We start from the raw sequence: 23779 nt of genomic DNA, 5'->3' as shown, positions 1-23779 counted from the left end.
CCTTTCAAACAAGTTTTTCATTTTATTATTAAGGGAAGAGATATTATAATAATTTCACTTAATTATTATTTGTTTTTTGAAACTGAGTTTATGTTTTGTGTGTGTGTGTACTAAAAAAAAAAAGGTTGTGTACTTTACTGCTTACTTTTCCTTCAAGATTTCTTGGATGTATTTCAAAGTTTTAGATTGAAATTTGCATTATATCACTTAACTGTCTTTCTTATCTGGGATTTTTTTAGTTCTCTAACCTAGTAAAGCCCTAATCAAAGGGAATTACTTGGGGCTTCCCTGGTGACGCAGTGGTTAAGAATCCGCCTGCCAATGCAGGGGACACGGGTTCGATCCCTGGTCTCAGAAGATCCCACATGCCGTGGAGCAACTAACTAAGCCCCTGTGCCACAACTATCGAAGCCCGCGCCCGTGCTCCGCAACAAGAGAAGCCACCACAACGAGAAGTCCGCGCACCGCAACGGAGAATAGCCCCCGCTCACCGCAACTAGAGAAAGCCCGCGCACGGCCAAAAATAAATTTTTAAAAAATTTTTAAAAAACTAAAGAACAAAATTACTTGTTCTATTATAATTAGTATAATAAATTATATGTTTAATGGTATCCACACAGTTTAGAAAATTAGTTTTATTTTTATCTTCTTAGATGGTCTTGCTGCCTATAAATTCTGATTGGAAGGCAGCTGAAATATAAAAGTTTTCAGGAGCACACTGCGAATTGCATTTGGACTCGTGCTGATGTTCAATTTTAGCCCGCTCCAACTGTTAATACTGTAAAAGGTCAAATACTCAATGTAATGCACTGTTTAGTGTCTGCACTAAATGCCAGATTAATCCCAGTGTAATTAACGAGTTTACCCTATATTTATTAAGCAGGAAAACAGGATTATTTCCCTCAGAACCCATGAACCTAGCAGAATGATAAGAAACATAAATTTTGCAGCTGCTGCCCTGACTAGAAACGAGCTATAGAGCCCAAATACATTCCTTGTTGGTGAGACCCAGAATTACAGTATAAAATCCCATTTATCAATCACTGTAGTCCCATTATCATCAACCTTAAGGATCAGTATTTTACAAGGCAGGCTAGGTAACTGGAGATTCATACCACTAGGCAGGTTATTATATAACATTATTATGCTAAGTGACAAGGTCATTCAGAAATCGGATTGCATGCAGATTGGCTTTGATGTCTCTACAAATTTCTAAAACATAAACACTAGCCATTCAAGTTCATCATAGGTTCAAAGGGAAAAGGGAACCAATATTGGAGTCTCATCAAGCTTTAGGCAGAGCTGGTCAGGAGGGGCTGGTGGATATGTTATGAGCGTCCTCCATCCTAGTTTTTCTCATCTTCAAAAAAGTGCCAAGCCACATGCTTTTATCAGCAGCTTACTGACGGTGGCCACTGTCACTCCCAATCACAACTGGCTGAAATTTAAGGGAACTTAGAAATGATGTGGGCCAGCAGTTCTTAAAGTGCAGTCCCCAAGTCAGCAGGATCAGCGTTATCAGGGAACCTGTTAGAAACGCAAATTCCAGACCTACTGGAAATCAGAAATTCTAGGGGTGGAGCCCAGGAGTCCGTGTTGAGGAAAGCCTTTGGGTGATCCTGATGAACGCTTAAATTCCAAGCAACTCTGCCCCATTTTGTTCCATTTTATGAGTGACAAGACAGTAAAGTCGGAAGGAACCTCAGATCTCCTGACTTCCCGAAGAATATCCTATACCGTTCATACAGATGATTGCATTTTTTTTAGTGGCAGAGTTGGACTTCACTTGGGGAGTTAAATGGGGGAAGGGGGACTTAGAAAGAGCTTTGTCATTAGACAGCTGATATTCCAGAAGCCACGAAGCAGAGCCCAGAGGACAGCCAGGGTGCAGCGTGAGGAAGCAGACACACAACCAGGAGTTCGGCAATCTGGGTTGCAGACCTCACACGCACCTGGACCGGTCCTAGCAGGGCCACACCAGCCCCCAGGTTGTTTCTCCGAGCACCAAGTGGGAATAATACCTGCCCTCTTACTTCCCAGTGCCGTTTTCAGAATTAAAATAAGTAATTACATGTGAAACTATCTGAAGCCTGAAAGCAGCATATAAACATGTCACTACTTTGAGCGAGCATGCGGCCCGCGGCCGGGAGGGTATAACCCGGAAGGGAGGCACCGCCGCAGAGAGTTGGGGGAGGGAAGGGAGGGACCCCCAGGAGAAAGGAAGGGACAGGCCGTGGCCTACAGCTGGGTGACCTTGACAAAACCCGCAAAGCACGACGATAAAAATACGGGGGCCGGCAATCAGAAACCAGTACCAACCAGAAAGAGAAGTGAAAGAGGCGGCTGGGTGAGGGGCTCCTGGTCCCAGCGCTGCAGTTCAACAACGACAAGTGTGTATTTTTAAGGCTACACTGGCCCTGAAGGGGGGGGAGGGAATGGGAGGGGACAAAAAGTGGCGCTGTGGTAAACGAAGCAAAATCCCTTTGCGGGGAAGCGGCCAGCAGGGCGAGTGGCCGGACAGCGGGAAGTGCAGTGGAGGCGGGGCTGGGTTTTAGTTTCTCTTCTCTAATCTGCAATCATCGCAGGCAAGTCTGAAAGTCCGACCCCCGTAAGAACGCAAGTGGACGTGAGCTGGCCTCCCTGTGCCCCGGCGCTGCGACCAGAACGGAGATGTGCTCCGTGCAAATCACAGGCCTCGGGGCACCTGGGGAAGCCTAGCTGAGGCGGCAGGAAATAAAAGCACCAGGAGGGAGGGAGGGAGGGAGGGAGGGAGGCCACAGCGGCAGGTGAGATCTCAGGCCCCCAGGGGAAACCGCCACAGAGAGAAAGCCACGCCTTAGCCCGTGGTTGAAGGAAGATGGGAAGATGAACTTTACTTTTGTTCATCTTCATATTGTCTGGTCTCACTCACTACAACAAACATGCATTCCTTCTGTAATTGGAAACATATCAAAGAAAAAAATTTTAATAAAAGAACAATACTATATTATGGAGTTGTGTGCTAAAATTAGCATCAAAGCCATTAACTGGGGCTAGGAATAAGGTCTGAGGCATCACAGAGTTCATATGATTAGTGCTGCAGCTCTTTCTATATTAAAACGTAAGAATACAGTTACAGGAGTAAGTCATTTAAATAACAAATGAAGTTGACAGACGACATAAAACTGTCATCATCACATTTTAAAATTCTGTATGTATGTATTTTAGGTTGAACTCCATGAAATTTCTGATATTTTACAGTTTGTGACCTAAAAACAACTATTATAGGGTTCGATCTTATCTTTCTATTTGGATAGATAGATAGATAGATAGATAGGTCATGTAACTTGAGACTTTTCAAGATTTGGTTAAAATTCTTTTTTGGTTTCACTGTCAGATTCATTGATTAAATATATTTGCATGAAAAATAATCTCCACAGTTGTAAACTTATACAACTGTACTTTCTAGCCTACATTTTATGTCCTCTAGGATTTATAAAAAATGCTAATTTCTATGCAAATGATTATGGTATCCGAAAATAGGAGCACAGCCAAATACCTTGATATTAATATCACTTTTAAAAACAGATCAAACATCTTAATTTGTATCCTCCCTCTAGTGATAATTTTTAAAACATAAAACAAGCTCCTGAATCTGTGAGAAGACCCACCGCAATCCCACTGCTCCTAATCTGTGCTGCTGAAGAATCAAATTCCAGAAGTGAAAGGCCTGCGGCATTGCCAGGCCCCTTTCCAATCTGATGTGCAGGACATCGAATGACCGCAGCTGCTCCTATCTTTCTCTCTGCCAACAGCATTGACCATTTTCCATCTCCAGTGCAATGTGTTCCTCTTCCAAAAAACAGGAACTGTGCATAATAAAATTGTGGCCACACATATTATAATTAGACCCATTCCCCATGAGCAAATTAATGAATTAACTCCACAGCCTTAAAGCAGACTTGCAGTGAATAGATGATGTTTTGTGACCAGAAGGGTTGGAGATTTGTTGTTCTGGGGTATCTTTTTCCACGGTCATAAACATAAACAGCTAATATGTATGGAACATTTACAGGAGTAAGCGCTGTGCAAAGAACTTCACATGCGTTACCTTGTTTAAAATACTTTCTACTTAGCCTAAAACATGAGGTAGATATTATTACCCCCCCGCTTGAAAAATGCAAAACCTGGGGCCTTTAAGTGTCTTCCAATTAAGGGCAAACAGGATTTAAATCCAGATCAGTCGACATGCAAATCCTGGACTCGGTCTGAGAACTTGTCCACATTGGAGGAGGTCAGCTTTGTAGCTGCTGGTTTAGAAACCGTTCCTGACCTTTGAATGCTATGCCAGGAGGACCGGGGAGGGGCAGAGAAGACCAGGGCCACAGCAGAGGCCCTCAGCAAGAGCTGCAGGATCGCATCGCAGCAGAAGTTACAGCTGTGCCCACCAGGACACCCTGAAGAAAACCCCAAAGGGAAAGCGTTCTGCATTCGGCACAGCATTCACGGAGGAGAGCAGGATTCTCACCTGTCCCTGTCGCCCATGAGGTAGTCAGTAGACTCGCAGCTTCGACAAACACCAAAGGATGTGCAAATTAAACCTTCAAAAGTGTTACATTTTAACTGTTGCTGCATAGTAGGTTCTCGTTCTTTGAATATGAGCCCAACTCATCTACTTCCTTCTTATTCTTTCATGAAATGCCTTATACAGTTCCATTCAGTGAATGTTTGTCTGGAACTGATCATCGGTGATCACTACTGCTGATCATTTCAGATGTGTTCCATCTTTATTAAGTGAAAAAGCTTCATTTTTCTTCTTAAGTAAGAAATAAGAGGGGCTTCCCTGGTGGCGCAGTGGATAGGAATCTGCCTGCCAATGCAGGGGACACGGGTTTGATCCCTGCTCCAGGAGGATCCCACATGCCGCGGAGCAACTAAGCCCGTGCGCCACAACTACTGAGCCTGCGCTCTAGAGCCCACGAGCCACAACTACTGAAGCCCGCGTGCCACAACTACTGAAGCCCGCGTGCCACAACTACTGAAGCCCGCGCACCTAGAGCCCGTGCTCCGCAACAAGAGAAGCCACCTCAATGAGAAGCCCACATGCGCACCACAACGAAGAGTAGCCCCCGCTCACAGAAAGCTGGCGTGCAGCAATGAAGAACCAACGCAGCCAAAAATAAATAAATACGTTTTTTTGAAAAACAGAAATAAAACAATAATAAAAATGGTCCTTAAGGATCTTTGGCCCTAAAATCAATCACTCCAGAATTTACTGATGCTGTCATAACCAAATACCATAGACTGAGTGGCTTAAACAAGAGAAATTTATTTTCTCACACTTCTGGAGGCTGGAAGTCCAAGGTCAGGGCATCAGCATGGTCAGATATTGGGGAGAGCTTTCTTCCTGGCTTGCAAATGGCTGCCCTCTTGCTGTGAGCTCACATACCTTTCCTCAGTGAGTGTGGAAAGAGAGAGATCTCTCTCTTCTTCTTCTTATAAAGTCACCAATGCTCACTGATTAGGACCTCACCCTATGACCTCATTTAACTTAATTACATCCTAAAAGCCTTATCGCCAAGTCAGTCACATTGAGGATTAGAGCTTCAACAAGTGACTCTGGGGGGGGACACAGTTCAGTCCACAGCAGTCCTGCAACCGCTGAGTTCAGGCCAGGACCCCAACCATCCCAGGCTAGACGCACCATGAGAATCCTGCCTCTGGTCCACGCCAAGGTCGGCATCTCAGGGAAACTCAGAGGGTACCCTCACCTCACTTATGAGTTCTAAATCCAGACCGAAGCAAGAGCATACTTAAGCTAAGAAAGGCTGCCAAAATCAGAATTCTGAGGTTTGGAGCTTTTTTAGAGAACTGAGAACTCAGAAAGAGTCCTTGGGATCCAAAACCAAACACCATCTACAGCCCTCCCCCACAAATACCTACCGAAGACCCCCCTTCAAGCTGAGAACTGAACTATGAGGACCCTGGAGCCTCCTGAACCCTGAAATGCTGTCACAATACGGAGCATTTCCAGCCTGTGAACTGGCCATTTTTGCAGCTACGGCTTTCCCAGACCCGCTGTACTTTGTGGAGCCACTTCCAACAGAGTTCCCTGTACCCCAGGGCATCTCAAGCAGGAGGGACGTGCTCCGAGACCGGAACTTAGTTACAGCGGACACCCCGGTGCATGCATCCATCAGGGCGCAGGCAGAGAAGCAGAGGCAGTGGGAGAGACACATGGAGACAATGCAAGGCATCGGCTTATGTACTTCTGGGGGCTCACTGGACAAGTTCAAGATCACAGGCGGGGACTCCAGGACAGGACGTGAAGCTGCCGTCCACAGGCAGCACTGCTCCTGCGCCAGGAAACCCTCAGTGCTGTTCTTTCACCTGAGGGACTCAGCCCCACCCCGGTTCTCTGGGATCATCTCCCTACTTCTGGACTCTAAGCACACCTACGAAACACCTCAGAGCAGCACCTCAGTTAGTGTTTGATTAAAACCGGGTCTGTGGGGCTTCCCTGGTGGCGCAGTGGTTGAGAGTCTGCCTGCTAATGCAGGGGACACGGGTTCGAGCCCTGGTCTGGGAAGATCCCACATGCCGCGGAGCAGCTGGGCCCGTGAGCCACAGCTACTGAGCCTGCGTGTCTGGAGCCTGTGCTCCGCAACGAGAGAGGCCGCGATGGTGAGAGGCCCGTGCACCGCGATGAAGAGTGGCCCCCACTTGCCGCAACTGGAGAAAGCCCTCGCACAGAAACGAAGACCCAACACAGCCAAAAATAAATATAAAAATAAATAAATAAATAAGACCCGGTGCAACCAAATAAATAAATAAATATTTAAAAAAAAAAAAAAAAAAAAACTGGGTCTGTGGCCCAGCCAGGTTCACACAGGAAAGACCCCCCAGCCTGCAGGCGTCCCCTCCGCCCTAGAGAGGGCTGTCGGGCACCACGGCGTAACCCCCAGTGAAATCTGCGTGTAGTTCTCTACTGCGAGGGCTTCATGAAACAATGCATGTAAAAAATACTAAAAAGAAAAGTTTTACACACATATAAGAGAGTCTTGGTTTTACCACTGTTGGTATCAGAGAATGTCTGCCTGTTATTCTAAAAGCAAAAAAATATATTCTTACAAGTACACAGGGGCATCAGGCAGTACCATCTCACCAGGAACGAACTCTTGCATCTCTGCTACTCTTGTTGACTTCCGTGTGTTTCTTAATTTTAGCCAGTGTCACTCAATCTAATCTGTATCGTTATCTTAGTCTTGGGAGAATAGCCATCTACTTCAGCGTGTACTTTTCTCAATGAGTGAAGAGTATGCATGAAGTGAAGAGAAAAGTCTAGACAAAAACATGCCACTGATGCAGATTTCCACACTGTCTACAGTGTACCTGCTGGTCCTCAGACCGGCAGGCAGCTCCTCGCCATCCTGGGATCCCAGCTGTGAGACCGTGTGAGCCGTCCCTTCCCCAGGAGCTCTGCAGCTCGTCCAAGACCAGTTTTCATTCCAGTGCATCCCGTATATCCAGAGACAACGGGATTTCAGACAGTGATCTTAACCACCAGCTGTGTCCCACACGCATCCCCACACTAAGCTCCCAAGTCTCAAGTACCTGAATGGACAAAAATTACTGTGCTTTGTAGTTTCTGCCATGAAAGAAAACACATATAATATTTTTTAAATATAGCATATATACATATATTATTTATATATATAGATATATATATGCAGACTTAAAGAATCTATCTAAAGTTGTGATTGTCAGTAGAAAGCAAAAGGCAGAATACATGTGTAATGATGCAAGTCATTGATGAGTTTTTCCCAACAGTACACACTTCAACACACACCAAGCAATAAGGGAGCTGCTTCTGTGCATGGATTAGCTCCACTGGGCACAGGTTAGCACAGACAATGAAGATTAGGAGGGATGTTAAACCTTCGATTTACTGTTTTTATATCCTGTCTCTTTCCACTTATTTAAAACTACAGCTGCAATATGTAAACACTGCCAGAACCTATCGTTATTAAAGTAAAAAGGCAAACCATTCAGAAGTTTGCAAATATCAGAATAACAATCATCGGCCGTTCATTTTCTATACAATCACATTTTTTTTTCAATAGACTCACGTGTCAACCATCCTGTGAAAATTACGCGTAGTGGTTAAAATGCTTGAGGATAGTGAGGCAAGTCGGTAATTGAAAGTTATCAATAAGACAGAGCCTGTCCAATTGTCGACTGGCTTCTCAAAACCTCCCCCCACCCCCTCACCCCCCCCACCCCCACCCCCCGCACCATACTTTTCCTGTGTAGGCCACATTTCTCTGCTTTCCGTCCCACGTTCTAACAGCAGTAACAGGATATTCTAAAATACACTAAGACTGCATCTTCTCAGTTCAGTTTAACTGTCTGTCACAGGAGACAAAAAGAAACTATCTTAACAAAAGAACTCTGATAAGAGATATATTCACCAGTTAATCATCCCCTGAATGTTAACCATCACAGCTTGTAAGCTGTTTACCCTGTAATCTCTTTATTTTCTATCTTTAAAGTACCCTATTGCGGTATAGCGTATAGCAGTCGTCTCTAGAGCAATTTTAAAGGGCAGCAAATCTTCCAGCACAGTCTTCCATATTCAGAATTAAAACATGCTTCACTGTTTTTAACAAAGGCTCTAACAGAATGAAAGCTTCATTCTAAAACCGCAGAAATCATTCATCTTCTCTGCGTTGTGTTTGTCCTAAAATGTTTCTTTCTTCCCTGTGACAGTCAAATGAACGCTGTGATTTTTTTTCTCCATTTTATTTTTATGTTGACAGCATGCTATTGTTAAAAAAAAAAATCATCTGAAGAAGAGACTCTCCCCATCGAAACAATAGCAGCAACAAAAATCTATATGCCTTATAAGAAATAATTTGGATAATTCTCAGGTGACTGGACTGTCTTTACTGGAAATTAATTTTGATTAATAAGTATATCCATCCTATGAATTTGAGTGGTAAGAGAACTGCTTCCCTAATTTTCTATTCTCTAGTAAGAATTCCAGAATGTCTGTATTCATTCTTTCTTTCTCACATATCATGGAGTTATTCAGCTCTCTCTATGAAACTGTCCTATTGGTCACTATCATGAAATTATTTCATTAAGATATGATGTGTATTTCAGATAATGAAGAATTTCACTGAAACTTAGCAGAGTCTTACTAAATAATAAGTCATTGTAAAAATCCAACAAAAACTGGAAGTCACTGCCATTATCATGAGAATCATTAAATATCACTCTTTATTAACATTGTCAAGAACTGTGGACAGTCTAAGATTTCACCCCACATGCCAGCTAGCCAGTCAGCCTGCCGCAGTTTCGTGGATGCTGGCAGAAGACAAGAGACCCCTGGATAGGAGACTAAGGACCTTTTATTACTCACAGCAAGAGCACTGGCCAGAGTATCAGCATTTATGCTGGTCTCCTGAGTCCCATTTCTTACAGGGAGATGAAGAGAGGGTCGGGTGACACCCACATATGAAGTAGGCTGTGTTACAGGAGAGGAACCACAAGCCCCAGTATTTTATGGTGGGCGATTATCCAGCCTGAACTTTGTCCCAGAGGGAGACATTATCCTTACTGCATGGGACACAGCAAATCTTCCCTCTTCTCCAGAGGGAGACACTCGCTCCGTTTTTCAGAAGAAGGCCATCCGTGCCTTTGCTCACAAAACATGCAGAGATGCAAGAGGCTCATGGAGGATCGTCTACCAACAAACTTTCACTTTCCTCATTTTTTCACTAAACTCGCATCTGTTCAGATCTTTTAAAACCTTTTAAATTGGTACATTTGTTGGGGTCAGTATATTATAATGAAGCTAAAAATAATCATTTCCTTATTCTCCTGTTTATACCTATAGCATACATTTGACAATCACATTTAGCCTTACATTATTATTAAAATTCTCATTTTAAAAAGGATTGTCATTTCCCTATCAGCCAGGACCAGGCGACATCATTAAATTACTTTGATTCAACAAAATAATTATTGACCATCAAAGACGTGCGAGGCAATCGATGAGATATCGGTCCTTCTCTCTATCTTCTATCTGCACAGAGTGAGCTGCTGCATGCATTTTTCATCTTTTTATTCATTAATATTTATTGAGTGCCTGCTGTGAGCCTGGCACTTTACAAGGCTCCAAAGACAAAGATAAATAAGCTTCCTTTCCTCAAGTTCAGGGTGAAAGCTCACAGAAGAGACACCAAGGTGAAGCGTTAAGAGATGAGCAAGAGGTATACAGGAGGTGCTAAGAAAGTGCAGCAGAGGGCTTCCCTGGTGGCGCAGTGGTTGAGAATCTGCCTGCCATTGCAGGCGACACGGGTTCAAGCCCTGGTCCAGGAAGATCCCACATGCTGCGGAGCAACTAAGCCCGTGCGCCACAACTACTGAGCCTGCGCTCCAGAGCCCACGAGCCACAACTAATGAGCCCAGGTGCTACAACTACTGAAACCCGTGCACGTAGAGCCTGTGCTCCACAACAAGAGAAGCCACCGCAATGAGAAGCCCGCGCACTGCAACGAAGAGTAGCCCCCGCTCACCGCAACTAGAGAAAGCCCGCGCGCAGCAACAAAGACCCAACGCAGCCAAAAATAAATAAAAATGAAAAAAAAGCGCAGCAGACTCAGGCTGGGTGAGATGGTGCAGAGGACTGTGTCAGGCTTCCAAGATGAATTCTTCAAGAAAAACAGGAATTAGCCTGAAAGAGCTGAGCACAAAGGAGTGTGAGGGTGGACATTCCAAGCAGAGAAAGAAGCCCATGCCACGGGTCAGGGAGCCTCTTTAGCTGGGAACCATGTGTCCTTTAGAAAGAGGCCGTGAAAGCAGACGTGGAGGTGGAGATTGGGAAAACCTGAAGCTGGAGAAGTGAGCACAGTTCAAATCAGAGTCCTTAGGGGCAGTTCGGATGTATTCATACACATACATATAGGAAAGAGTTTAAGGGTAACAATGTGGTTAAAAGGAAGCCCTGGAGGATTTGTCTTGAAACTTGTAAGCAAAGCAATGTTTTTACATGGATTTTTACTGGAGAGGAGTGGAACTGATGGATTTTGTACATGAGGGTCGAGTAAAGAATACCCAAATCATACCCTTGTCACCACCATTGAGAACCTTAAGTACTTAAGTACCATGCGGGAGAGTTTGCATTTACCCTGAACAGGTGTGGAGCAGGGCAGACACCACTGGTCAGGAAGATCAGTTGGCTGGCTATGGCCATAAGCCTGATGAGAAATTTAGGGCAGAGGTAGGGAGCATAAAGAAAATAAGTGGATTCAAGAGGTTTTGGGGGCTTCCCTGGTGGCGCAGTGGTTAGGAATCTGCCTGCTAATGCAGGGGACATGGGTTCGAGCCCTGGTTCAGGAGGATCCCACATGCTGCAGAGCAGCTAGGCCCGTGCGCCACAACTACTGAGGCTGCGCTCTAGAGCCGGTGCTCCAAGATGAGAGAGGCCACCGCAATGAGAGGCCCGCGCACGGCAATGAAGAGTAGCCCCTGCTCGCCGCAACTAAAAAGAAAGCCCACGCACAGCAACGAAGACCCAATGCAGCCAAAAATAAATAAATTAAAAAAAAAAAAAGAAATGTATTTCCAATAAATACACTTATGTTGAACATAAGGACATACACACTTATGTTTTTTTAATTTCCAATTAAAAAAAAAAAAAGGGTTTTGAAGAGGTAGAACCTGCAGGACTTAGTGGCTGATGGCAGGAGGGGAGGTGACAGCAAAGCATGGAGACCAGGATGGCTCCCAGTTCTCCGACCTGGGCTGGGTTGATGGGTGCCATTCACTGAAATAGTAAGTACCAGAGGACAGGAAATCGGGCCGGGAAGAAGGGTGGGTTCAGTGTTGAAATACCACCTGTCAGTAATGAACAAGTTTTTGTTTTCTGGCCATGCTCCCCTGTTTAATTGATGAATGCCAAGTTGAAGAGGCACAAAGCTTTTCCCCATTTTAAAAGCCTCTCATTCTTTGTCTGTAGGTGACAGAGAACATTGCAGTGATCAGATCTCCAGCTGCTGGGCTTTCCCAAACGGGAACCCCAAAACAACTCACCTTTCCCTCCTCCATTTTTAGAAATAAATTCTCTCTTCAATTTATCAGAGCCTAGTTATTTAGTAAATTCAACAATATCCAGAAACCCATTTCAAATAAAAGGAAAGCAAAACGAAGGCATCACTACAACATATTGGGATCTACTCCCTGCATCGGTTTAGTTACACTGTCCCACTTCATCTCCACTGCTCAGGGGGAGTTCCTAGGACTGTTCTCATTTCACAGATAAAGAGGAACCTCAGGCTTCAGCTACAGTCAGGACTCTATAACTCAAGTCTATCACACCCTGAATTATATTCTTTAACTTTCCTGTGTTCCCCATACAATTTCGCTTCAAAGTTTCTAGAAGGTGTAGTATTTTGCCGTCTCAGTCTTGTTTCTAAACCTGCTGAAACCATTTAAATTATCTGTATTATAACTCTGCTCAAGGCTTAAGGCTAGTAAAGTCTGCGAGTCTGGCAGAATCAGCAGTTCTCAAGGTCCCATCTCTGGTCTACCAGGCACTTCTTTCACAACTGAGAGGAATACATTTCTTACGCAGCTAAACTTCTCCAATTTTCTTTCTGAGAATTACATTTCTAATCTCCTGATTGAAAGGAACAGGAGGGCCTATTTGCTATGGCCGAATTCATATAACACTGGTACCAAATTCTCAGGTCAAGCAAAAATGCTCTCCTTTCTCAGCGCCCTCCTGGTCCTTTCTCTAGAATTCCGTATTTCCAGCTCCTGAGAGATGCCTGTTCTTTGTCTTCGTTGTTGCACTCATCTTCACTGAGAGATTCTTTCATTATCATTTCATTGGATTTATGTTTGGAATGACTTGTCTACCAAAAAAATGTTTTAAGTAAAATACATATGACTGAAGATCAAAAGTTGCAATCATTAGATGACAGTACTACCAGCCTGAAATATATGTGTACGTATGTGCATATATACATATGTATGTGTGTGTATATATGTATGTGTGTATTCATATGTATATATATATATATATATATATATATATATGATATATCCAACCAAAGCACATAGAAAATGTACTCACATTGGGCAGACTTGTCTTAAGTAAAAATATAATTTCCTTTAAAATTTTTAACAAAAATAGTTTTCTGACCACTTCAAGCCCACTTACCACCACTGTCATGACCCCTCAGTGAATCAATCCAGGCTGAAATGTTCTCTAACATGTAAATGGTAGCTAATAAACACTTTCCTGACAGAGTCACATTAAAATTGAGGCTCCACAGGACTGAATGCCGTCCAGCTTTAGAGGAGTTAAAACTCAGAATTTGATTCTTTTTGACTTGTTGTCAAAAAATGACAAATGACCCTTTATTTTAACTTCAGCTGCTTTCATACTTAGAAAACTCTCCCAATTCGAACTACTTTCCTAGATTTCTTTCTAGTGATTTTTAATGCTTATTATTTCACTTGCTTTTCAAGGTCTTTGCAATTTATTTTTATATATAGTGTAGGAAAGAATATAAACTAATATGTTTCCTCAAAGAGCTGGCCAAATTTCCCAGTACTAGAAATTTTTAAAATTTGATAGAATTAGAGACTTATGTAGAGGCATAAAGACTCAAGGAAACATAAAGCTTTTCTGTCTTTGACTTAATTAGGAAATTTTAATTTTTATATGATTTACCAATTTAAGTCAATGTTATTAATTATGTAAACATAAATGGTTTCCATAAAAATATTACACTCTACAGCAGTAGTGAAACTGAGTGAATTTAGTAACACTGGCCAACTCACTGTCATGGACATAATCCAAGAACAATCCAGATGGATTACGGATCATAACTTCCTAAGATTTAGCATTTTATTCTATTAAGTGATTGTTAAATATTTTAAAAAATAAACGATAGAAACTAACATTTCTGACTTTCACAATTATAAAATCAATGTAAAACATATAAAGAAATAAAGACTCTTGGAAAAAACAGTCAATATCCATATTCTCACAGTCAAGTAACATGAAATAAAGTAATTCAGATTATCCTGTGCTCTTCTGAAAATCAATATAACTGAGGGAATTAAAAGAAAAAAAAGTTATGAGGCCTGCTTGCTCCCTTGCCTCTAAAATATGTTTTGGTTTGCCAAATCATGCCCTTTTCTCTGTTGTGCTAACTGTGGGGTAGCCTTAACCTTCCGGGGTGAGTGAAGAGTTTCAAGCCAGCCGCCTGGATTCCAGCACTGGTGTCTGTGCACCCGGAAGAGAGAGTAAGAGGACTGACCCTACAGTGCTGCCAGGTGGATTAAGTAAATCAACTTAAGTGAAACATCTGACACTTCCTGGTACACTGTTAGTGCTCAGTATTAATGACCACTAATATCATGAGTCAAGCACTCGGATACTTGATATATGATTGTATCCGACCCGAGGTCACCTGGTGAGGCCAGGACCGGCCTTAGAGCCTGTGCTCTCAACCCTTCCTTGTCCTGGCCTGTTTTCAGTGAAACCATTACAGGTAATGTGACATTGTAAAATGGTAATAATTCTACAAACATTTTCTAGCCTTTTGACATTAGTACTTAATATTAAACAATAACTGATGAAAATATATTTCAACCTCTCACAGAGTAAAAATAAAATAAAGATAACTAATTAAAAATTAAAAGCTAACCAGGGGTTAAGATGATTTTCACTGCTGTCTCTGGGTACAATGGTGATAAAATGCCTGATAAGGATTTCTCAACCTGCCTAGAAAAGTAATTTGGATTTTTGCAGCGGTTTCTCATAAAACAGAAGAAATGTCCACAGAACACGTCCTTTGTCCTGTACTCCTTGACTCCATTTTCATGAATCCCAGATCTCCTATTCTCTATTTATCTGGATATTTTCAATATCAATACAGACACTGAAATATCGACTTTCCAGGAAGTGCTACTAACCAGAAACTATCTAGGCTTCAGATTTCCAGGTTCTGAAATTACTGCAGTTTACTGAGTGTATAATGAGAACGCAGAATATTAATTTAACTATAGTAAGAAATATTTGTAGGTCTTTCTCAATGAGAATGAATGTCCTCAACTCCTCACCACACCCAACCATTCTGGCCTCATTCTTCTCTAGGTCGGTACCAGCAGTTTCCAGCGCTCCCACTGGACCTGGAAGAATGCTGATGAGTTGGAGAAAATCAGGAAGAATTATAAGTAAACCCTAGGAAACGCACATAAAACCAGAGGCTTCTTTTTATCTTTGCACTACCTTCTGTGAGAAATTGTTCTATCTGGGGCTAAATTTAATCTATCAGATGTGTGATGGTGGGAAAAGATTGATTACAGCTCCTCTGTCATCTCATTGAATGAGCGAGCTTTTGAACCGCAAATCCGATCCAATCACTCATCTTTAAATCATTCAAAAGTTTTCTATCATCTATTAAAAAAATATCCAATTGGCTTCATAAGATATAACAGACTCTCCAGGGTGTGTCCTCGCCCCACATCCATATCTCATCTGCTGCAACTCACCATCTGGAATTTTCTTTCTTTATTAGCATCATGAGGGCCTAATTCCTAATGGTGAGATACAGAGTCTGAAAGCCATGACCATTTGGGCACTGTGGTCTTATGCTGACAAAAAAAATATTTACAAATCTAAGAAGACAAAATTTTGTTTGTGATTATCAGAATGTTTCCCAGATCTCTGAAAAATCAACCTAGTCATTCCTAGAAGGAAAAATTCTACGCAAAGTTCTACAGAGAATGAGATGAAATCAGATGTGTCGAGTGCTAAGTGTTTTTGGACACTTATCCTCAAACTCATTTCAGAGGTCCTCAGACTAAATGCAAGCTTAACCTTGTATCTACTGCAGAATAAAACTGTGCTACATTCTATGAAAACCTGACAGTAAATTTTCAATAATTTTGTTAATCTTCCTCATATTTAGTCTCTTTTGAAAACTTCCTATGTAAACTTATATGACATTCAATATTTTTTCTATAACATTTCTGTCATAACTCAAATCTCTAACTATACATTATGTAGGGAAGTTCCATGCTCTTGGAAAAGTGTTTCTATGCATTCGTTTAAAATCTTTGGAAAAGAATTATATCAAATAAAATTTTCCATTTTCTCCTTAAGATATCATCTTGAGGACGATCAGCTGGAAAGTATTCTTGTTATTGATTTGCAGGAGATTAATGTGACTTTCCAGTAAACTTGTTAAAATACCTCAGATTATAGTTCTGGAGATCTCAACCTGAACTGGGCACACCCTACTTCATGATCCTGAATAGTTCCTTGATTGCTAAAACTTTCTATAAATAATATATTCATAAATGGAAACAAAGATGTATCAATATATAACTTATTTTTGTTAACATTATATTCAAAATTTTATACCTAAACCCTTGAAAATAGCAATGAAAAATGTATAGCTCAAAAACTAAATAAAAAACTGAATTTTTATAATATTTTCCCATTCCTCTTGTTGAGCAACATTGATGAATTTTTATTTCATGTATTCTCTACTCAGTTTCAACTTAGATTACCCCATGTTAATATTTACCATTTTAGTAGCTGCCACAGATTGCTTATACCTTCCACAACTATTCATATGCATTCTGCTAACAGTGAAGAGTTCAGCTAAGTCTTGTGAAGAGATCACAGTCATAGAAAATTAATATCCCAGTTGTAGAAGATTAATATCCCAGTAGGTAATTAAAATACATGAGAAATGAAATGCAAGCAACAGGAAAAAATGAATGCCACATCAACCAGAATAATAGATAGAAGACTATTTTTAGTCCAGAGAATTTATGAAATGGGTATTAAAAATGTAATTCTGTATGAATCAAATTAAACCATCTTTAAAACAAATTAAAGTATTATAAACTATATTGTGTTGGATATTTTTCAGTATTAGAATGCAGTTGCTAACCCACCAGTCTCTTTATAACTGGAGGCTGGGTACTACATAGAATTAAATAATATGCATTTTCCCATTCAAAAATTTCTAATTTTTAAAGATATGAGTAAAGGATATTTAGATGTCCACTTATGAAACAAGCAAAAAAGGTCCATAGTTTTAGGGGTGAAAGTGCCATTATTAATAACAATATATGTATGAATGTATATTAAAGAAAGGAGAACAAGAGAGGGAAAGGAAAAGGGAAAAGAAAGCTTTTGCAAATTTAAATTAGAGCAGTAAAATCTTTTTTATAATTTAGTAAGCTTGGAAGAGAAGGTTAAGCAAACCTCAAATCTCCCACAAAATAAAGCAGCAAAAAAAGAGAGTGAAAATAAAAAAGATTGGAAAATTATAAGATCAGAACAGCACTGGAACATATAAATAATAGATGGTTAGAGAAAGAGAACAGAAGTGGGAGAAAGAGAGCAGAGAAAAATGGTGGAAGGGAAATAATTCACAAAAATTATAATAATAATCCAGAAGTATTTCCCAGAAATGAGACACCTTGGCTCCTTGATTGAAAAAAAAATCTCATAAAGTATTTGGAAAAATACTCACACCATGACACATCATTATGAACCTCATAACAAAGGATCAATGCCAGGCACTATTGCAAACGCTTTGTTTCTACTTCAGTAGCAGGCTGTGAAGATTAAATGAACTGGTGGGCTGTGTGTGTGTGGTGCTTGCACGCTCGTGTGCATATACCACGATATAGTACCCCCGCTCTTAGTGTTAATATTATATAAACACTAATGTAATACACCATTAGACTGTGCTATTATGAAATAACTCTTTTAACACATGATCCTATTGGTAGAAACTATTATAATTGCCATTTTACACTTCAGGAACTTGAAGGACAGAACAGTAAAGGGATAGAGTGGGAACTCAAACCCAAGTCGTCTTCCTTCAGAGCCAGCACAATTAACCATCACACAATACAGGATCCTTAACTTAGGGCATGAACCAAGAGAGATTCCCAATAAATTAAAAAGCTGAAGATAGCAAAAGAAATTTATGAAAATATAAAAAGAACTTATAAGAAAATATTTTAATAATCTTGTAATGAAGAAAGACTTATTTCAAGACACAAAACCAGAAACCACCAACACTTGACTACAAAATTTAAATACTTTATGTAGCAAAAGGAAATTAAACAATAAGATGCAATTTTTCATCCTTCCACCTGGCAAAATTTTTAATCTAATTAATATCCATATCATCTAATGTTAAGATAAAAAGTACTCTTATACCCTCCAAGTGGGAATGTAAACTAGTGCAACGCAGATTGACAGTTTATATCAGAAACAGTGGCATAAAACCACCATTAAAATTTTTTTTTGACAATTTGAAGGATGAAAAATTACATGTCATGTTTAATCATTTTATGTAATCGTAAGCCAAATTACATAATTTCACTAGCAAGTACAAATACCTCCCAGAGAAAAGGTCAAGAAAATAATAATCCCTAACAAAAGAAAAGGTGTCACCTACATTTTCTCAGATTAATGTCTCCTGATTAATTTTATTTATTATAAAATGAATGGACTATGGACTGAACTGTGTCCCCCAAAGTTCATAGGCTGGAGCCCTAACTCCAAATATGACTGTATTGGAAATAGGGCCTTGAAGGAGGCAATTAAGGTTAAATAATATCATATGGGTTGGACCCAGACCTAACAGGATTAGTGTCCTTATAAGAGGAAGAGACCCCAGGAAAGTGCACACAGAGAAAAGCACCAGTGAGGACCCCCTGCCAGCCCAGGAGAGAGTTCTCACCAGGAGCCAACCCTGCCAGCACCTTGACCTCAGACTGGCCTCCGGGACTATGAGAAAATACATATCTGTTGTTTAAGCTACCAGTCTTACAGAATTGATATGAGGATTTTTTAAAATAATATTTCTAAGGTAGTTAAGCATAGAAATATGTGCTCAATGAACAGTAGTTATTCCATCATGGCTTTTCATTTCCAAATCACTTTCTGCCTGCGTTGAAACCCATGATCTTCATTCCCCGGTGGCTCAGATGCGCTGAACCGAGCCTCAGTTCCCCCCAGCAAATCTATTCCAGGGTCATGGAGCTCCTGGGACCCTGGAATCCCCACAGGCATTTCTGGAACACCCCCCTAGGAGAGCACAAAGATCGACCAAAACACAGTCCGCTTTGAACTGTAATTAGAACAAACTGAGGACAATTCAAATACAGCTTAGAGAAGAGCCACTGACCACAGGTCCTGGGCACTTCTAAGCATGACTGATACATGGTAGGTTTTTACTAAGAGACTGGAGATGGCCCTTGTTGCTTCTACCTCCTGTCTGGTTTCACCTTTTACCTGGCTGCAAGGTAAACATACAAGTTTTAAACATCCCATAAAACCCTGCTGGCCCCAGATTCACTGCAGTGAGAGCCCTTAAGCCCTGTGCTTTGCACCCCAACTTATTCTTCCATTCCCTCCTCCGGCACCCGGGCCTGATCTGCCGTCTGCCCTCTCCTAACAAGGGGTTTCTAGCCACGGAAATCAGCATCTCCCCTGTGCCCCCCTAGTCCTGCTTGTCGCTGATGCCTTTATTCCAGGCTGCTCCCTTCCTCAGGAGGCAACTGTTTTATTTGGGTTTTTTTCCTGCTTTGTTTCGTTTGTTTTATTATTTAAAGGGACAACCCTCTTTCCTCTCCCCCAGATTCTAACAAACTAATAAAACACACAAATTCACATCAGCACGTAGCATTACTGGGGCATCGCCTCTTACCAATTACTAACCGCAAGTTTTACGCTTTGGGAATCTTCTGACTTCCTTCCAAAACAATTTCCTTTATAATGTATATAAAGAATAAAATCGGTATTAGTAAGTATGGAAAACTAGAAGCTAGCAGAAAGGGAATGAGCAGTGGTAACTCTGTACCAGGCAGCAAAGTACTACTTAATCCCTCAGGAAAGAGAAGGTATTTACAAGAGCCTGTCATTCTTCACTTTCTCTCCTAGGTGTGATGTGAATCTCTGGTCCTGCATTCCCATTTGGTAGTTATTTTCTACTGCACTGTGTTCCATCTAGTTTATTCCTGGTTTGAATCTTTCATGATACGGCAGGAAGTTTTCCTTCTATGGCTAGAGTCACTTCACCTTTCTTGTCACATGGTACTCTTCAGTTTCCAGGAGAAGTCATGTAATTTTGTTAGAATAAACAAATGTCTTAAATGCCTCTGTATCCAATATATGTCCTTCTTTTTGGAGTGGACCATGTTTCTCCATCTGGGGCTCATATACTTGCCATGGAGGGAAGGGGGTAGGGGATGGTATGAAGTGTCATTTCAGAGTATACTTCAAACCACCAGGTAAATATGATATGTTTCTCTCCCAGATTGTCAATGTTACCTGAATACATGGGTAGAAAATATTATTTTCTTTTAAAACAAACATGAATATACAATGGAGTAGAAATGAAAAATCAAAAGGACTTTTAAGATAGACTGATAGCTATGAACCAATTTGTTACTTTTAAATTGCAGCATCCCCCAGATGCCCAGAGTCTGTCTTTTGGGGGATGGTCCGGAGGGGAAAGTTTAGGAAGGATTTAAATAGGGTCTCTGTTGAGTGGAATGAACAGGTCTAGTCCAGCAAGTTTTTAATTTAAGCCACAAAGTTGATTTGATTTGTTTTGTTTTCATCAACAGTGCCTAAGGGCACAATGCAAATAAATGCTGAGAAAATGATTAATTACTTCTCTCTTTTGTTCTCATACTCATTGTTGCCAAAATCAAACAGCACTTATTAAGCCTTCATATGTTCAGCTCTGATTGAGGTATGTTATTTTTGTGATAAGCAGAAACAGCATCATTTGTGAACTGTCCATAAAGAAATGGCTGAGGTAAGAAAAAACATCATTTCATCTCCAATTAGACTAGAAATTGTTTGTAGAGGAAACAAAGAAATCTTCAAGATGACCTTGAAGGAAAATAATATTCCAAACCTGTCACAGTGAGAACAGCGCGCTGCGAGGGTAGACAAAGTAGACATTGAACAAGAAAACGGACAAGAGTGTGGACACATTCAGCATAGAAAGAAGGGAAAAAAAACTAACATTTATTAGGTACCTACCATCCCAGGTGTCTTCCTGTATGTTGTTTTGTTTAACCCTCAAAATACCTTAGGAAAGTATGTTCTTTCCATGCAAAAAAATGAGGCTCAAAAAGGGATGGCAGAGCTGGATTTTGGACTCAGCAGTTTCAGAGTCCGTGGTGGTGGTGTCTACACACTCTGCGGAGCAGAGGTCACCGGTGATGGTTGAACTGAAGTGTGCAGTTCCGTAACCAGCTCTTCTAAGCTCCGCTGGCGTCCTGCTCTGATCCCATACAGCACTGGCTGTGCGGACCCTTCATTTGATGTTTACTGTTATCTATCCTTGTCTGATGATCATTTCCAAAGCAGCTTGTGAACTCTGGAAACTCAGGAACCATGGTTTCCATAACTTTGTCTTCCCTGTGGAGTCCTGAACTATGTTAGTAGATGCTTGGCAAATTTTAGTTGCATGATTGAAGTTTTACCCCCAAGATTCCAGATTCTGTGTGCATAGGCAAAGACTCTTCTATATTCACGACTTAAACCTTAGCCTTTAGACCACAAGTAATGTGAAATTAAAGGTGTGCTCTCGCATTGCTCTCTTTCAGATATTTCTAACATTTTTTAAAATAACAGGATAAAACCAAGGCCAGGAACATGGTCTTAATATTAGGATTTCCAACTGGTTTGTGCTCATGAACGCCAGTCTCTCCTCTTACGGGAACTGAACTATCATCCAGCAAGTCAATGGTGAGATAAGGAGGCAAACTGTTAAAATTTTAAGTTATGTTCCCCATATTGGATTAGTGTATCACAACCTTGTCGTATAAGCATCATGTCAAAAGGCCACCTCCTTAGGGAAGCCTTCATGGACTGCCCCCTATGGATGGCCGTGCTGGATAGAGTCCCTCATGGCATCTGTCTCTTGCTGTGGGGATGCATTTAACATGTATGAATTTAATTGATACACATTGATTTAATACTCAAAAGCACCATATTATACCATTATTGTCATCCAGAATGTGCAGATAAGGAAACTGCGAAACCCAGAGACCAAGTAAGTCTCTCAAGATCAGTTACAACGAGTTAGCTGCAGGGGCAGCGCGTGTGCCCGGAGCTCTGACTCCTAAGTGCCCAAGCTGATCTCGCCTCTAACGGCCAAACCCTCCTGCCTACCCCCAGCTTCATCTTCCTCATTGCCTCCTCAGGGTCCTACAGCAAAGAGAAGACACACTTAGCTGAGATTTTATGAGAATTTGATGATGGAATTTAATTGGACCCTTGAATCAGCTGTCGGTCCAATTACTGAACCAGTAAGGAGATGTGAGAGACGGCAACGGCAAGGCAGCCCTGCCCCCCTCAGGCCTGAAGGAGCACAGAGAGGACATGGGGTTTCAGGACCCTGGGAGAGGGAGGGAAGGGAGCAGGAAGGTCTGGAAACTCAGAAGCAGGAGGCTGGGTGGCAGAAGCACAGGAGCAGACCGGACGGCCTCAGTAGGAAATGCCCAGGCCTCTCCTCCCTGACCTACTGCTGAGTCTTCATGAGAGCACCAGGCCAACAATGAAACTAAAATGATTTTTATCTCGAAAGCAAGATTTTGCCCTCAAGACTTTTTAACACTAAGAGGTTCTACCACTTTAATTACCTTTTTATTGCCCAATGCATTTGCATTTCCTCCCTGGATCCCGAGCTTCAGACTCGACACGGATAGATTCCGAGTCACCAAACACACCTGACGATGAAACTGGCTTTCAGTGCATGACCTTGCGAAGGCCAGCCCCACCTGAGGAGACTGATGACATGTTTGCTGTTTCTGTGTTAACAGATCATCTTCCCTGGATTCCTCGCCATAGAGACGAGAAAAAATGTAAACCAAACTCAATACATCTCTTGCTTTGAGTGAAACAGAAGCTCTGAGAGGGCAGAGCACACTGTATTTTTTCTTCTCTCCCCACTGAGCTCATCCATTAGGTAATCATCATTCTCACGTGTGAAGAACAATTACTGACTGATTAAGAAGGATGGGGAGACCCCTGGGAAGTTCACCTGAAGCCCCAGAACGCATCCTTTCTCCCTACGTTGTTAGCATTCTGCTAGTTTTCCAGTAATCATTTCTGGATTTTGCATTAAACAAATTTCTCGTCGCAGGGGTGCATCTGAACTATAAAATCATAGAAATAAATTTCCTATAAGACTTAACTGTGAGGCCATTTTAGTAACCACGAAGGTTTATCGTTTGGGTTAACCATGTCATGAAGTGGGCTCGGTTACTCACAAACCCGCCAGGAGAAGCCAGGGCCTGGAACGCAATCACTGTGAAAGCTTTTTCCTGATAATTGATGGTGACGGGTTAGGATAAAGTGTAGTCTGCCTGCTCAAAAGGTTTTTAAGAAGTATGTCATTTGCTTCTGTACGCTGAAAAGTATCAAAGAAAAGAAAGCACTTACAGGCTCTCCATCAAAAACAGCTTTTTTTTTTTTTTTTTTTTTTGGAAAAGCTTTTTGTGCTTTTGTTCCAAAGGTTGAAGGAGAGTACAAGTCTGAGATCCCTAGCTCTCTGGCGTCCAGAATTTTTGAGAAGACACACTAAGGAAACTATTGAGCCCTGCATACAACATTTTTAACTCACCAAGGCACCAGGCGCCGTTTCTCCATGTTTACCTACTCACCTCGCGCTTTTCGGAGTCAGTTTCTTGGTACAGCTCTCCTTCCTTTTTCTCTCTC

At 41.5% G+C, this 23779-nt stretch overlaps 1 protein-coding gene across 7 annotated transcripts in view; it reads left to right on the top strand.

Annotated features, from left to right (window-relative positions):
- DOK6 (docking protein 6) overlaps positions 1–23779 on the top strand; it is a 417757-nt gene that overhangs the window by 386649 nt on the left and 7329 nt on the right. For 2 of the 7 annotated variants that reach the window (XM_082415939.1, XM_082415936.1), the window contains one exon: positions 15158–23775. The exons of 1 other annotated variant lie outside the window; for it this stretch is intronic. In XM_082415939.1, coding sequence (XP_082272065.1) covers positions 15158–15248 — 91 coding nt within the window. In that variant the 3' untranslated portion in view covers positions 15249–23775. 4 more of the 7 variants (XM_082415938.1, XM_082415933.1, XM_082415934.1 and 1 more) reach the window with 3 other exon arrangements.

The sequence above is a fragment of the Balaenoptera physalus genome (assembly GCF_965194825.1).
Source record: "Balaenoptera physalus genome assembly, chromosome: 12".
NCBI lineage: Eukaryota > Metazoa > Chordata > Mammalia > Artiodactyla > Balaenopteridae > Balaenoptera > Balaenoptera physalus.
The sequence above is the reverse complement of the archived record's forward strand: the minus strand, read 5'-3'. Positions and strand labels throughout refer to the sequence as shown.